Here is a 15,881-nt window from a genome sequence, read left to right on the forward strand (position 1 = left end):
GAGTGTACTGGATTCTAATACAGCCCAACATACAAGAGTAGCAGAGTGTCAGAGACTAAACAGTCGAGACAGTTGAACTGCCACCTCAATTGGAATGTCTTTTGTTGCTGAAAGTTGGAGATCATGACCTTGGCTTATGGCTGCCTTCTTTGGCTGATTTCCAGGGATTTTCACAAGAGTATCACTGCCTTCAAATGCTTCACCTACTCACTTCTACAATAGGTCAGCCACCTATCACCCAGTCCTGATCAGTCTTTGTAGAATTGAAAGTTAAAAGAAAATAGAAGAGTGATATATTTTTCTCTAATATTTCTGAAGACTTCATGAGCACTGCATAGGGGGAACCTTGCACTCTGTGCTGTGATCCAGATCCAGAGCTCTTCCCTGTCAAAAGGCAGACACTGATCAATGGAAAGAATTAGCAAGACCATCTCTAGAACTGCATGGCCTTCAAGACTCTTCAAACTGAAAAGAAAATAGGGCAGCAGTATGACTGGCAGCATCACATATCCAATGAGGTGGAGCTTCAATATGAAGCACATGGACGATTCACTTAACCACAAGAACTCCTTGTACTCCAACAGCGAGTACCAGATAATTGCCTTGGGGAAAACAAACTATAATCTGACTTGGACTTCAAAGAATCAGCATTTGTCTGGGCGGTTTACATAGGCTATGTTTCAAAATCATATAAAAATAAAATATACATTTTGTACAATATCCCTCTTAACAGAGGCCAGCACCATCATAAAGGCCACATGTAACAAACCTAGACATTATGCTGATAGTTGACAAATATAAAGAGAAAAATAAGTTGGCTGCCATTACTACATTCCTTCACTGTCCTTTGACAAGCTGTTTTTCATGGCTAGAATAAAATTTAAAAAATGTGAACTTAAGTTGCTCATTTAAAAATGATAAAACATTATAGCAATGTTCGAAATATTTGACAAGAGAAAGTAAAAAATCAGATGGAAACACAAACATACAAAGGGATTAGGTCAACGGGCCAATGGAAATGAGATACAAGGATGCAGATGAGATACCTGCCCAAATCAAAAGTGTTTTTGACCTGCAGAAACCCTATCACCAAACCTTTAGAATCTTTAAAATGTTTTTAAAGCAGCAAGATTTCTCTTCTTAGCTGGGTCTCTACTTCCACTAAACGTTTGCCCTCATTCTTTTTATTATATAATAGCCAATATCTTCTCCCCAGAACTGTTGGCAGATTCAGGCTGAGCATGTGCATGCAATTCCAGTCTGCAGGTAGTGATTCTTAGTACTGGGGAAAGTATCTTGGGAAAGAATAAAAAAATGATAAAGCCAGCTCAGGACTGAGATACACGTAGAGGAGGGTTTAAAAAAAAAAAAAGTACCAAGCCCAGGGACTTGGAAGATCAGCAAGCATAAAAAGAGCAGTTCTGCACTTAATCTAGTATATTTGGATGCAATGTTAATCTAGTCGAATCAAGATTTTTTTTGACCACAGTGAATGGTAGGGCTTACATAGTGAATGGTAGGACGCAGGGATCTAGGACTGCAGATGCATGGTTCCTTGAAGGTGGTGTCGCAGGTAGATAGGGTAGTCAAAAAGGCGTTTGGCACATTGGTCTTCATCAGTCAGAGTATTGAGTATAGGAGTTGGGAGGTCATGATGCAGTTGCATAAGACGTTGATGAGGCTGCATTTAGGGTATTGTGTTGAGTTCTGGGCACCATGTGATAGGAAAGATGTTGAGCTGGAAAGGGTACAGAGAGGATTTACAAGGATGTTGCCTGGGCTAGAGGGTCCGAGCTAAAGGGAGAGATTGAGTAGGCTGAGATTATATTCCTTTGAGCGCAGGAGGATGAAGGGTGATCTTATTGAGGTGTATAAAATCATGAGAGGAATAGATCGGGTAAATGCACTCTCTTGCCCAGAGTAGGTGAATCGAGGACCAGAGGACATAGGTTTAAGGTGAAGGGGAAAAGATTTAATAGGAATTTGAGGGCTAATTTTTTCACACAAAGTGTGGTGGGTGGATGGAACAAGCTCCCAGAGGAGGTAGTTGAGGCAGGGACTATCCCAACATTTCAGAAACAGTTAGACAGGTACATGGATAGGACAGATTTGGAGGGATATGGACCAAATGCGGGCAGGTGGGACTAGTGTAGCTGGGACACGTTGGTCGATGTAGGCAAGTTGGGCCAAAGTAAGTAATGTTTCACAAGCTTTGAATACTTTTTTGGACTCAATAGAAAAATCAATTTTTCTATCATCTCACTGCCCAGCAACGTAACCAAGTAAGTCATTAAAAAAAAGTTTTAGCACAATTTTCTAAAGACATTGGCATAATGCATGCGTAAACAGTGGTTGGTTCTTTCTGTTTGAAACAAGAAACAGTGAAAGAAGAAAGGATTTACCAAATCCTTTGAACTGTCATTAATTGAACTTTATCAGACTTTATCTTGCACTAACTCTTGTCCCTGTATCCTTTATCTGTACATGTGGATTTCTTGATTGTAATCATGTATAGTTTTTCCTTTGACTGGAGAGCATGCAAACAAAAGCTTTTCACTGTACTTCAGTACATGTGACAATAATAAACTAAACTAGACAAAACAAGTGGAGGGCATGAAGGAACTAAGCCGAAGATGTACCAAAAGGGGAGGAAAAAAACTCAGATGGCTACTAAGTCAGGACTGGGACCTGTGCAAATATTCAGACGGTTGCAAGGTTAAAGAGAGGAGGTTTCAGAGAAATGGGAGGCGGCAGCAGAATTTGCAGTGCAAAATAAGAATTTAAAAACTAGAGAAGGGCTGGACATAAGGACATGAACCGTAATCACTTTCACAATACTCAAGGGCCTGTCCCACCAGTATGCAATTGCATGCGTCTAACGCAACCAAACGTGGTCGCTTGAGGCGTACGGCCACGCAGGGCCGGTCCCACTTCCAAGCGCGGAGGCTTATGGAGATGTGCGGGGCTGGTCCCGATATCGCGCGGGGCTCCAAAAATCCCGCACTGTCTGAAAATTCCACGCTCCAACGGCCTGTTGTCCCGCAGGTGCGTTGAGAGCGTAACCAAGCGTCTTGACGGCGTTGCACGATGACGTCACCGCCCGGCGTGCCATTGGGTGATGATGTCACTGCCCGACGCCTTGTGACGTCCAAATTCAGTCGGCCCGCCTCCTGCCCAGCTGATTGGTGAGTATGACGGAAATTACGTCACGCGCTACTTAGCGCGAACTCCGCTTCCGTTTGGTCGCGCTAGACGCATGCAATCGCATGCTGGTGGGACAGGCCCTTAACAGGATTGGAGCTGAGTGTGAATTGCTGCATGTCACTGCAGCCACAACCCCCTGCATGCCATGCATTCAGAAAAACAAAGGTCTGTGATGAACACAAAACATTATTCACTCTATTGGTGCTTGTTCAGTATTTGATGCCTTTCCACAACCTTTTGATGGCTGTAGGACTGCAATTGTTTGCCTGATCAGTTAGCACGATTTCTGTACTTTTAAGTACTACAACATAATTTTTAAAGGCTCACAGGGCAGACCATTGTTACACAGCACAGCACATTGTTACACAGTCAGAGTTACACAGCACAGAAACGGGCTCTTCGGTCCATCATATTCATGCCAATCATTTCATGCATCGACTCTAGTCTCATTTACCTATGTTAGGTCTGCATCCTTATATGCCTTGTCTGTGTAAATGTTTGCAACATAATTGCATCTGACTCCACAAGCTGCAAGTTTCATATATCAACCACTTTCAACTCAAGTCCGTTTAAAACTGCATCGTCTCACCTTAATCCCACACCCTCGTTTTAGCAACCACATCCCTCTTATGGTGTAGCAACCAGAGCTACACACGATACTCCAACTGCAGTCAAACCAACGGTTAATAACGGTGCAATATAATGCCTCAAAGTTTATATTCTACGCTCTGAGCCATGAAGGCAAGCCTATCATATGCCTGCTTCACCACTCCAATAACCTGCATTGCCAATTTCAGGGAACTATGGACTTGGACCCCGAGCTGACTTTGTGCATTATATTCCTTAGTGCCCTACCGTTCACTGCAGTACAACCTCACACGTCTTGATGAAAATCCATATGCCATTTAATTTTTGCAGCATATCTATATCGTGCTGTAGCTGAAGACAACTTTCCTCACAACCTACATCATTAACCTTCCTGTCATTTGCAAACTTACTAATCATACCTCCTACATTCACATTTAAGTAATTAACATATATCACAAACAAGGATCTCAACACTGAGCTTTGCAGTACACCATTGATCACAGACTTACAATTGAAAAGCAATCTTCCACCACTACTCTCTGCATCCTATTACCAAATTAATTTTAGATCCATGGATACATTAACCTTCCTAACCAATCTCCCACGCAAAACCTTATCAAATGCCTTAACAATGTCCATATTGAGAAAGGCTACTACCCTGTGTAAGAAAGAACTGTAGATGCTGGTACAATCGAAGTAACTCAAAATGCTGGAGTAACTCAGTGGGTGAGACAGCATCTATGGAGAGAAAGATTGGGCGACGTTTCAGGACGAGACCCTTCTTCAGACTGATGTCGGGGGTGGGACAAAGATAGAATGTAGACGGAGACAGTAAGACCAGTGGGAGAACTGGGAAGGGGAAGCAGAGAGAAAGCAAGAGCTATCAGAAGTTAGAGAAGTCAATGTTCATTCTGCTGGGGTGTAAACTATCCAAGCGAAATATGAGGTGCCGTTCCTCCAATTTGCGCTGGGTCTCACTGACAATGGAGGAGGCCCAGGACAGAAAGGTCAGATTGGGAATGGGAGGGGGAGTTGAAGTGCTGGGCTACTGGGAGATCAGATAGATTCAGACGGACTGAGCGGAGGTGTTCAGCGAAACAATCGCCGAGCCTGTGTTTGGTCTCACCGATGTAGAGAAGTTGACACCTGGAATAGCGGATACAGTAGATGAGGTTGGAGGAGGTTCAAGTGAACCTAGCCTTACCTGGAAAGACTGTTTAGGTCCTTGGATGGAGTCGAGGGGGGGAGGTAAAGGGACAGATGTTGCATCTCCTGCGGTTGCAGGGGAAAGTACCTAGGAAAGTGGTTTGGGTGGGAAGGGACGAGTTGACCAGGGAGTTACGGAGGGAACAGTCTCTGCGGAAAGCAGAAAGGGGTGGAGATGGGAAGATGTGGCCGGTAACTGAATCCCGTTGGAGGTGGTGTAAATGTTGGAGGATTATATGCTGTATACGACGGTTGATGAGGTGGAAGGTGAGGACAAGGGGGGGGGGGGGGGGGGGGGGGGGTCCTTTGTTACGAATGGGGGGGGGGGGGGGGGGGGGGGGGGGGGGGGGGGGGGGGGGGGGGGGGGGGGGGGGGGGGGGGGGGGGGGGGGGGGGGGGGGGGGGGAGCGAAGCTGCGGGATTTCGAGGAGACCCTAGTGAGAGGATTGGAAGAGACCCCCCCGTTCCCTAAAGATTGAGGAAATCTCCGATGCCCTGGTATGGAACTCCTCATCCTGGGCGCAGATGCGGCGTAGACGGAGGAATTGGGAGTAGGGGATAGTCTTTACAGGAAGCAGGATGGGAAGAAGTGTAGTCAAGATACAGTAGCTATGGAGGTCAGTAGGTTTGTAGTACATGGCGGTCAATAATTTCCTGCGATGGAGACGATGAGATCTAGAAACGGTAGGGAGATGTCGGAGATGGTCCAAGTGAATGGGAGTGCAGGATGGAAATTAGTGGTGAAGTTGATGAAGTCAATGAAGTCCTGGTGGGGGATGGAGCTGTAGAGTGACTGGACATCCATAGTAAAGATGAGGGAGTGGGGGCCTGAAAAACAAAGGCTACTACCCTACCATCCATCAATCTTCCTCGCTACATCCTAGGCAATCAAATTAGTGTTTAAAATTAATCAAAATGTAAGAAGCAAGGGATTGTCTTTTGGCCCAGCTTCAAACCCTTAACTGTAGCTTTACACCAACCATACTGTATGGTCCACAAGTACACCTCCAGGGTAATAGTCCAATGCAAGTCGTTTTGTAACTGTTTACCATTCATTATCTGGCAGACTTTCCATCCCTTCCTCATATTTTTTCCTCCCACTTTATAGCCTAATCCAATCTGTGGCAGTGCCATACAGGTGCTAGCAATCTTCTAGTGCCTCAGCCAACTAGCTGCACAATACAATGCTCTGGGAATGCTGGCTGGAATTATTTATTTCCTGGTCCAAGTGAGTTGACGTGAATTGCAGCATGCCCCATGACACTTGGCAGAGAGGAGCTAACTCAACACAGATCAGCAAATGAATCTCGGACCTGCCTGATCTAGATGGCTCAGTACCCGCTGGCATCACTCAGCAAGTCAGACAACAGCTGCGTTCTACAGGATTTTCAGCTGATCTTCATTCACCAAAATCACAAAACAAAATATGCAGTAGGTTACATCCAAATTGTAACCAGACTGGAGAGAAGTGTCCCAACGGATTACTTACTTCCTACCAAATTTACTGCACAGAGTTCGCAACTAACTTTCAAATATCCAAAAATTATAAATCGAAAGCAGCTGCATTCCAGGTGTAAAAGAAGTTGGTTGGACCCTTTGGTTGCTTTGTAGTTATGGCCACGTACTGACAGAGGGGCACTGTGGGTCTTGTGAGGGTGGAGCAGCTAGCTTCGTGATGAATGATGAATTTAATTTATACCGAAAGTTGAAAAATATTTACACTGGCTCTTAGTTTACATAATTGGGAATGACTATATAACTAAAAGCTATACTACGGAAAGGAATATGAAACAAATAAGTTACCAGGGAAGAGCAGCATCTGCTGGAAGAGAAATAGTGTTCACGTTTCAGATCAAAGACACTCGACAAAATCATGGCTGATCTTTGGCTTAAACATCATATTTCTGCACTAATACCTTGTTCCATGATGTGCAAAAATGCAGCATTTTTGAAAATTTATTTTTAAGGACAAAATGCAGTGTGATCCAACAAAATGTTAAGGACTTTCTGGACCTCAGGACAGAATCCTGTTGCTAGATATTATATTCTTAAATTATTGTTTTTTTTGTTTTAAAGCTCAGAGCAGGCTACTGGGAGCCATGTTTCACCTGCAGGCCGCAGTGCATTCCGGATGTCTAATCAGCTCAGCGTAAAATATGTTTTTTGTCGTTTTGCATGTTCTGCCATTTTTTTAAATTGGTGGCTTGGAGAAGGTGGGTTGGAGAAGATAGTGCAGGTGATCTTGGCCTTTCCCAGCAAGTAGCATTTTCCAAAGGTCCCATTAGGCTAGATGAGGAACTACCTGCTTAGGAAAGTGGCAGGGCCAATCTCCACCAGGAGCTATCTGGACTTCCCAAGTGAGATGGGTAGGGATTAGACAATGTCTAAAATCGCACGCATAAAACCTGTTCTGAACCATTTGCCCCAGAACAAGTTTACTCCAATTTTATCAATGCAATCTTCAATAATTGTCTGAGTGCTATTTCCTGCTTTGACATGAACATGAAAGTCTCATCAAATTTGCTATCAACTCTTCACTTCCTTTCTCAACTTCCCCATCTCCATCTTCGGAGATAGAATAGTGACCAATTTCCATTATAACCCCACAGTGTTTCACAACTATTTTGACTAATGGTTTAAGATTGTAAAGATTAAAATCTGAGATGGAGGAGGATTTTGGTGCGTGACTAGCACTAAGCTTGTCTGTGAATATGTAACAAGTATTGGGGAGAACTAACGATTTTGTTATGTATTGCATATTATCTAAAGGCTTCAGTTTGGGCATTGGTGAGGCCACGTATGGAGCGTAGAAGGATAATTCCCCCAAGGACAGATGTTAATGTGTTATAAGCATTATAGTAAATCTTTCCTGCACCAATACCTGTAATGTGGGTTGTCTTGTGACAATAGAGTAGGCTTGTCGTTGTAGATTAGGGTGATTGGGGGAGGGGGATTTGATTTGAAACACAAGATCAAAACACAAAATCATGTTTAAGAACACTTGGATATTCTAAAATGGAGGTCCCTAAAGACGAGTAAAGCTGGTGACTGGTGTACATCAGATTCATAATTTGTGGGTAACACAACAGGTAAAACTCTTGGGCCTCCACAAGTCCACCTTAAATGTTCCCCGTTCTCTATGTTCTGTGCACATGTAGACTCTCTCAGTCAATGTTGGGTGCCTCCATGGCTGAGGAAGGACAAGAGAGGGAGAAAGAGAGCACATGTGTGTAGAAAGGACAGATGCCAAGAGGATGTGTGACTGTTTGCTGGCGGTGAGATGGGGGGCGGGGGGCAGAGGGACAGACGGAGATATAGTTGGTCACTTCGATCCTCTTCATCTGCCTTTCTAACATCTTTCATGGCCCTTCCTGAAGTTTTATTTACAATAAACCACTTTCAAAGTATTCTCATTGTTATAGTCTGATTACAGAAGCACGTTTATTGATAGAATGGACATAGACTTAAGAGTAGATATGGTTTTGGGGTGGCACAGCACTAGAGTTGCTGTCTTACAGTGCCAGGGACCAGGATTCAATCTGTACGGGGTTTGTATGTTCTCCCTGTGACCGCGTGGGTTTTCTCCGGGTGCTCCGGTTTCCTCCCACACTCCAAAGATGTGCAGGTTTGCAGGATAATTGTCTTCGGTAAAATTTTCCCTTGTGTGTAATATAGTGTTAGTATACAGGGCGATTGCCGGTCTGCGCCGACTCAGTGGGCCTGTTTCCGCACTGCATCTCTAAAGTCTAAATCTTTCCTGAAGATAGCATCACCAGAGTCAGTACAAACATTAGCCCAGCCATTCGGGGCAGCACAATGGGGCAGTTGGTAGAGATGCTGCTTCACAGCGCCAGAGATCTCAGTTCAATTCAGACCTTGGGTCGTGTCTGCTGGAGTTTGCATATGCTCCCTGTGACCGCGCGAGTTTCCTCCCATGTCCCAGACTTGCGGAGTTTGTTGGTTAATTGGCCTCTGTCAATTGCCCCTTGTGTGCAGTGAGTGGATGAGAAAGTGGGATAACAGAACTTGTGTGAATGGGTGATCGATGGCGGACATGGTCTCAGCGGGCTGAAGGGCCTGTTTCCATGCTGTATCTTTCAATTTCCATCAATTATTGCCCACATTGCTGGTCAGGACTTGAACAGAGGAACCTTCTGAATCAGAGACAATTACGAAACATCCATGATAACTTAACTGATGGAGAACAAACAAACTAGGAGATTAAAGATAAAATCACAATACTTTTTTCCTGAAAATATCACCAGTACTTCATAAATTAATAACGATTCTGAAGCTCTACCGCTAACTCAGTCTGTCCTCATATCTTGAACATATTCATCTGCTTACCCTTCCCCTCAACCATTTCCTCATATTCTTCAAAATCAAATCACTTAATAAGACAACAATTTTTCTCTAGTTTGAGTGCCCAGTACACACAATCCTTTCTAATATGCTGTCGATGATCCAAACTTCCACGAATGCTCATCAGGGACAGAGTGGGTGTGACAGCTTATTGTTTATAGCAATGAATATGCAATCCAGAAGTTACAGGAATTTCATCCTTTCTGAACCAATAACGGGAAAGCATGCAAACATAAACTGCTATAAAATCCCAGCTTGATCTTGAGTAGATGGCAAGGTCATTTGACATCACTAACCTAACATCAGAGCTCCCTGGATTAAGCCTAATGCTTTCAGGCTGAGCAGGAAAAGCAAGTCAATGTGATGTGGTTGTTGGTGTCCCTATTCCCAAAACAAATAAGTTTAAATAATATACTAATTAGTCAACAATGCTTCAATCAGCCAGGTTACTATCAAATGCTTCCCTGTCACAGTTCTCCAGGTATCGACTTGCGGTCCTGAACACTTGTTCATCCAAAGGAAGAATAGAAATAGCTAATGAATGATAGGTATCATCATGCAGGAGTCACAAGGTTAGCTTGAAGGTTAGCTTGCATCGCCCGATGGGGTATCCCCTCAGCGCAGAGGGAGAAGAGGAGAGAAGAGACAGTAACCCTAAGATTTTTGCCTCCATCACAGCGAGGAGGTGCCTGGTGAACTCACTGTGGTGAATGTTCATTTGTGTTTATTGTGTGTTTTGTTGTTTATTATTACATGTATGGCTCCAGGCAACGACATTTCGTTCAGACCGAAAGGTCTGAATGACAAATAAAGGATCTAAGTCATCTAAGTCTAAAATAAGCAAGAAGGTTTTCATTACAATAGGAAGTTCATAAGTTATAGGAGCAGAAAGAGGCCATTCGGTTCATCAATTCACCTCTGCCTCATGGCTGATCCATCTTTTCCTCTCAGCACTATCCTCCTGCCTTCTCCCATAACCCCCGACACCCTTACTAATTAAAAGATCTCCATACGTTGTGCTGTATTCCTCCTGTAATTAAAACCTCCTCACTTGTTTTACCTGCAGGCTGACAATAGACAATAGGTGCAGGAGTAGGCCATTCGGCCCTTCGAGCCAGCACCGCTATTCAATGTGATCATGGCTGATCATTCCCAATCAGTACCCCGTTCTTGCCTTCTCACCCATATCCCGACTCCACTATTTTTAAAGAGTCCTATCTAGCTCTCTCTTGAAAGCATCCAGAAAACCTGCCTCCACCGCCTCCGCGGCAGAGAATTACACAGACTCACCACTCTGTGAGAAAAAGTGTTTCCTCGTCTCCGTTCTAAATGGTTTACTCCTTATTCTTAAACTGTGGCCCCTGGTTCTGGACTCCCCCAACATCGGGAACACGTTTCCTGCCTCTAGCGTGTCCAAACCCTTAACAATCTTATATGTTTTAATGAGATACCCTCTCATCCTTCTAAACTCCAGAGTGTACAAGCCCAGCTGCTCAATTCTCTCAGCTTGCTCACATCCACACAGGAAAAACTAAACATGTAGGCAATTGCTGATAGAAGCAATTACTATTGTCACTAGCTCAGCGATCTGCAGGAACCATCAAGAAGGGTCAAGAGACGAGAATGTTTAATTGTCATAAGTACCAACAACAGAACAATTAAATTCTTACTTGCTGCAGCTTAATAGGCCTGTAAGCACAATAACGCACGGATAATATAATAAACAAAAATACAACACATTATGGAAAGCATAACAGTAAAAATAAAAATGTAGTGTAACCAAAGACAGTCCATTGGAGATCACAGTTGTTGAGCTAAGGTTAGTGTTTTGCAATGTTGGTTGCTGGGAAGAAGCTGTTCTTGATCCCAGTGGTCAGTTTTCAAGTTCCTGTACCTTCTTCTCGATGGAATCTATTCCTGACATTCATCAGGGCTTCCATAATTAACATCCAACTAAGGTTACTGACAAGAAACGCAACTGGCCCACCAAACCAATTTCTACTTTAACTACAAGAGGTCAGAGGCTGGGTATTGTACATTATGATCCATCTTCCTAAAAGCTTCCCTACCAACTGCAATGCACAATCACCAATGTGATGAAAAATGCTCCATTCGCATGTAAAAATGTTGCTCCATTAATATGTAATGCTGGCTTTAACATAGATGGTACTATTGCTATTGGGAATTCCCATCTTCACATAAATGTACTAATTAGGCACCCTTGAGGACAAATTCATGCAATGTATTCAAGGCATTGTCCAAGAGTACACTATGGGATCAATCATGGAACAGGTTATTTTACAAAAAGTACCCGGGACAGAATCGAACTGAAATCAAGGCTTGAAATTACAAACAATAGTTGTCGGTCTGTGTACTGGCAAAAAAATTTAGGAACAAAGATGACTAAAAAGTTAGAGGTGAATAGAGGATATGCTAGCAGGAAATTAAAAGAGGGTTTATTATGCAAAGAGGAAGACAGCAGCAAAAAAACAATCTTTAGGAGATGAAACAGGGAAACTAATACTGGATGTTAATGACTTACATGTTAATGACTTACATGGCAAACACAGTTGGGGGTTTGAGGGAATGGGACCATTGTAGCTGACAATCCCTTCCACTACATCCCAGACATTCCCAAATGGAAGCACTCCAGCAAGCTTTCAAGGCATCAGGGGTAAAGATAATATTTTGTAGAATGCTTTTTTGTGAAAGTGAAATGTCATGACAGTTCTGATAAAGATAAAGTTAACACTTGCTGAATAAATTCAGTAATTATAACAGACTAGACTAAATGGGACCCATTGGTCCCTGTCACACGGGAGGCATGGTCCTCCAACGCAACCCGTTCCCCCAACGTAATATTCCACCATTCACCCATAGCCCCCAAATGCGCAGGTGCAACTAATTTCCCTTCATCCCCAGCACTCTCTCCCCCTCCTCTTTTTTCCCCTGTCCTCCCCTCCCCAATCCCTCCCTCTCCTCCCTCCCTCTCCTTTCTCCTACCCTGCCACTCCCTCCATAACTCCTCTCCCCATCCCCCTCCTATCTCTCTATCCCCATCTCCCCCACTCCTCACCTCCCCTACCCCCCACCACTATCCCTCCTCATCTCCCCCACCTCTCCCTATTCCCTCTCCTCCCTCATCACCTCGTCCCTCTTCTTTCCCCTCTCATCCTACCCTCCCCCACCTCTCCTTTCCCCTACCCTCAGTCCCTCCATAACTCCTCTCCTCTCCCTGCCCCCCTCCTCTCCCCTCCCTCACTTTCCCCTCCCCCTACCTCCCTACCCCTTCCTCTCCCACAATTCCCCCCAGTCTCCCACCTTACCTCCTCCACTTTCCCCCCCAATCCCCTCCTCTCCCTCAACACCCCCACTCTCCCTCCTCACCTCCCCAGGATCTTGAGGTTGCCGCTCCTCTGACCGGAGGGTACCTTGACCAGAGGCCAAGGCGGGCCCTGCCGGTGACTGACAGCGGACATGGTCAATCAGTGCAGCGATGGTGCAGGGAGGGAGCAGAGGAGACCAATCTGCGCATGAGCTGGTTTTAAGATTTTTAAACCTTAATAACTTTTGAAATATTCCACCGATCAGAATAAAATTTGTTGCATTTGCAGCACAGGAGCATGGTAAAGTGGCGAAAAATTGTGTAGCGATTTTGCGCAAATGTAAAAACAACGCAAACCGGAAGATAACAAAATGAGAGTTTTAGTTATGTGTAGATGGCATAAAACTAAAAGAGAAGGCACGTAATATTGCAAAGATTAGTGGGAAGCTTGAGGATTGGGAAGCTTGTAAGGACCAACAGAAGGTAACCAAAATGGCCATTCGGGGAGAAAAGTTGAAATATGAAGGTAAGCTAGCCAATAACATAAAAGAGGACAGCAAAAGTTTCTTCAGATACATAAACTGTAAGAGAGAGGCAAGACTGGACATTGAACCACTGAAGTGATAAAGAAATGGCAGAGGAATAGAGTACGTTTTTTACATCAGTGTTCATGACAACAACGTGCCTGAAATTCAAGTCAGGGGGCAGAAGTTAGTGCTATTACTAAGGAGAAGGTGCATGGGAACCTGAAAGGTTTGAGGGTGGAAAAGTCACCGTTAGATGCACTACAACCCAAGGTTCTGAAATAGATAGCCTTGGAGATTATGGAGGCATTAGTGGTGATCTTTCAAGAATCACAAGAGTCAGGAGTGGTAACAGAGGACTGGAAAATTGCAAATGATACTCCTCTGTTAAAGAAGGAAGAGAAGCAAAAGAGCGGAAACTAAAGGCCAGTTAGCCTGACTTCAGTGGTTTGCAAGATGTTATAGAATTCATTATTAAGGATGAGGTTTCAGAGTACTTGAAAGCACTTGATAAACTTGGCTGAAGTCAGCATGAATTTGGGAAGGCGAGATCACGAGAGTCAGTAGATATTGTTTACCTGGATTTTCTGGCCTTTGATAAGGTGCCACACATGAGGCTGCTAAACAAGATGAGAGCCCATGATATTAGAGGGAAGATACTAGCATGCATAGAAGGTTGGCTGAATGGGAAATGGCAAACAGTGGGATGTCATTAGGTATTATTAAAGTGGAGATTGATAGTTCTTGATTAGTAAAGCTGTCAAAGGTTATGGAGAGAAGGCAGGAGAATGGGGTTGAGAGGAAAACAAAGCTCAGCCATGATTAAATGGTGGAGTAGACTCGATGGGCCGAATGGCCTAATTCTGCTCCTATGACATGAACTTATTTGTGATTGGATTCAACCAATAATGAGTTAATAATTGAAAATATTCCTTACCTCCATTCTGAGTAATATAACGAACCCACGGCAAAGCCTGGTAGCCGCTTTTTTCAATGATCTTCAAGTAACGAACCTGTCCAGAAGAAGACAACCTTTTGTTTAAATGGCAAAATACATTAAACACATTAAGACATTTATTGTCAGTTGAAGCTTTGAGGATGAAGTCAACATGCAGGCATTGTTTCAGATATCTTGAACTTTATTTTGCATGAAGAACTGCTTAAAGGCACGTTTCTGTTATGTGTGTGCAATGAAAGTCTCAGAAACTAGTTTGAGAGAAAACTACGTGTTGTGAAGGATAGTTTGCTATGACCATTACACTACAGAAAAGACTGAATATTATCTTCTACTATCTTCACATGAACATTAATTGCACAAAACCACCATAAAATTACGAGTCGCTCTGAATCGTGAACATTCTTGACAAGTTTCCAGTTTTTAGGTCAATCCTTGTCCTCGTGGAGCTGCTGCCTCAAGCCTGACCTCTGATTCTGTTTGTGGAGTTGGTACATTCTGATGGTATGGATCCCCATCTTTCTTTCCTCCTACATCCCAAATACATGTAGATTGGCCATCCCTAGCGAACATAGGTAGAATATGGGGTGAGGGGTGCAGAAACGAGTTAATGGAAGCCTGGGGAGAATAAGATGGGAGTAATGCAAATGAGTGTTTGATGGTCAGCAAAGACTCAGTGAACTGAAGGAGCCAGTTTCCATGCTGCTTGACTGTATGATTCCAACGTCTCCTATTTTGCTTTCCCAAAAAACAGGATTAACACAAATTGGTGGTTAAATTTGACGCGGATTAAGTGGGCCAAATTACCGGTTTTCCTGTGGTGCGTCTTTGACACTAACATGTGAACAATTTCACATCTTCAACTAGTTGCTTTAATCACAAGTAAGTTGCTGCTTTTCAAATACTTCCTTGAGTGGAGAGGCCAAAGCTCAAAAGTAGTCGGATTTTAACTAAACAATGGTTCTTCCTTTGTTGCATTCAAAGCACATACATACTCAATATTCAACTTAATGTTTCACTTTTATTTACATTCTCAACTATGACATTGCATATTGTGTGTATAAATTATATTATGTACATCACATACACCTCTACATTAAAAGGCCGGCCTTCTAATCCCTTCAAAAGCTTCATCTTTAGCATCATTTCATTACTCTTTCATAAAAATATACATTAGAAATGTTTTTGTACTAAATGTCAAACAATAACAATCCAATGAAAGTTTCCTTTCCATAACTGTATCTTATATTATTGCATTTTATTGGGCACTTTGCTGTTGAGGGGAGTGAATAATTTTATTTTTCTTTTGTCAACTTTGCACATTGCAAGTTCAATTCAACTCAGTCAGCTGTAGGGCAAACATTTCTCCTTCAATGAATAAAACAAATTCAGTTATGCATCAGGAAGCATCAAAGCAAAAATGGAAACTTGCTATTTAAAAATAGCACGATCTAATTGTAAAAGATTAGCTGAGAATAAATGTCTCTGGGTTTACGGGGAGACTGCTGTGTGCAGCTGGCTGATCGAACCTGCAATAGAAAGCCCAGTCCCAGAGTGTGCTGGTGAACCATATAGATGGTTTCTTGAAATCTCAGAGGTGGTGCTCTGGTAACTTGCTCAACCAATTGTATTGCAGGATTTCAGGGCAGAGGTCACTTCAGTCTCCACGGGCCTTTTTTTTTAGATTAACCGCATTTATTTTTGTAAACACAGCGAGT

The 15,881-nt window shown here is 43.3% G+C and overlaps 1 protein-coding gene across 1 annotated transcript in view; it reads right to left on the bottom strand.

The window, feature by feature from the left end:
• The window catches only part of LOC129711235 (AP-1 complex subunit mu-1), an 80,615-nt gene that overhangs the window by 14,636 nt on the left and 50,098 nt on the right, over positions 1 to 15,881 (bottom strand). Inside the window, exon 11 of the mRNA XM_055658746.1 lies at positions 14,146 to 14,221. Coding sequence (XP_055514721.1) covers positions 14,146 to 14,221 — 76 coding nt within the window. The remainder of the gene's footprint in view (positions 1 to 14,145; positions 14,222 to 15,881) is intronic.

The sequence above is a fragment of the Leucoraja erinacea genome, chromosome 29 (genome assembly GCF_028641065.1).
Source record: "Leucoraja erinacea ecotype New England chromosome 29, Leri_hhj_1, whole genome shotgun sequence".
Taxonomy (NCBI): Eukaryota; Metazoa; Chordata; class Chondrichthyes; order Rajiformes; family Rajidae; genus Leucoraja; species Leucoraja erinaceus.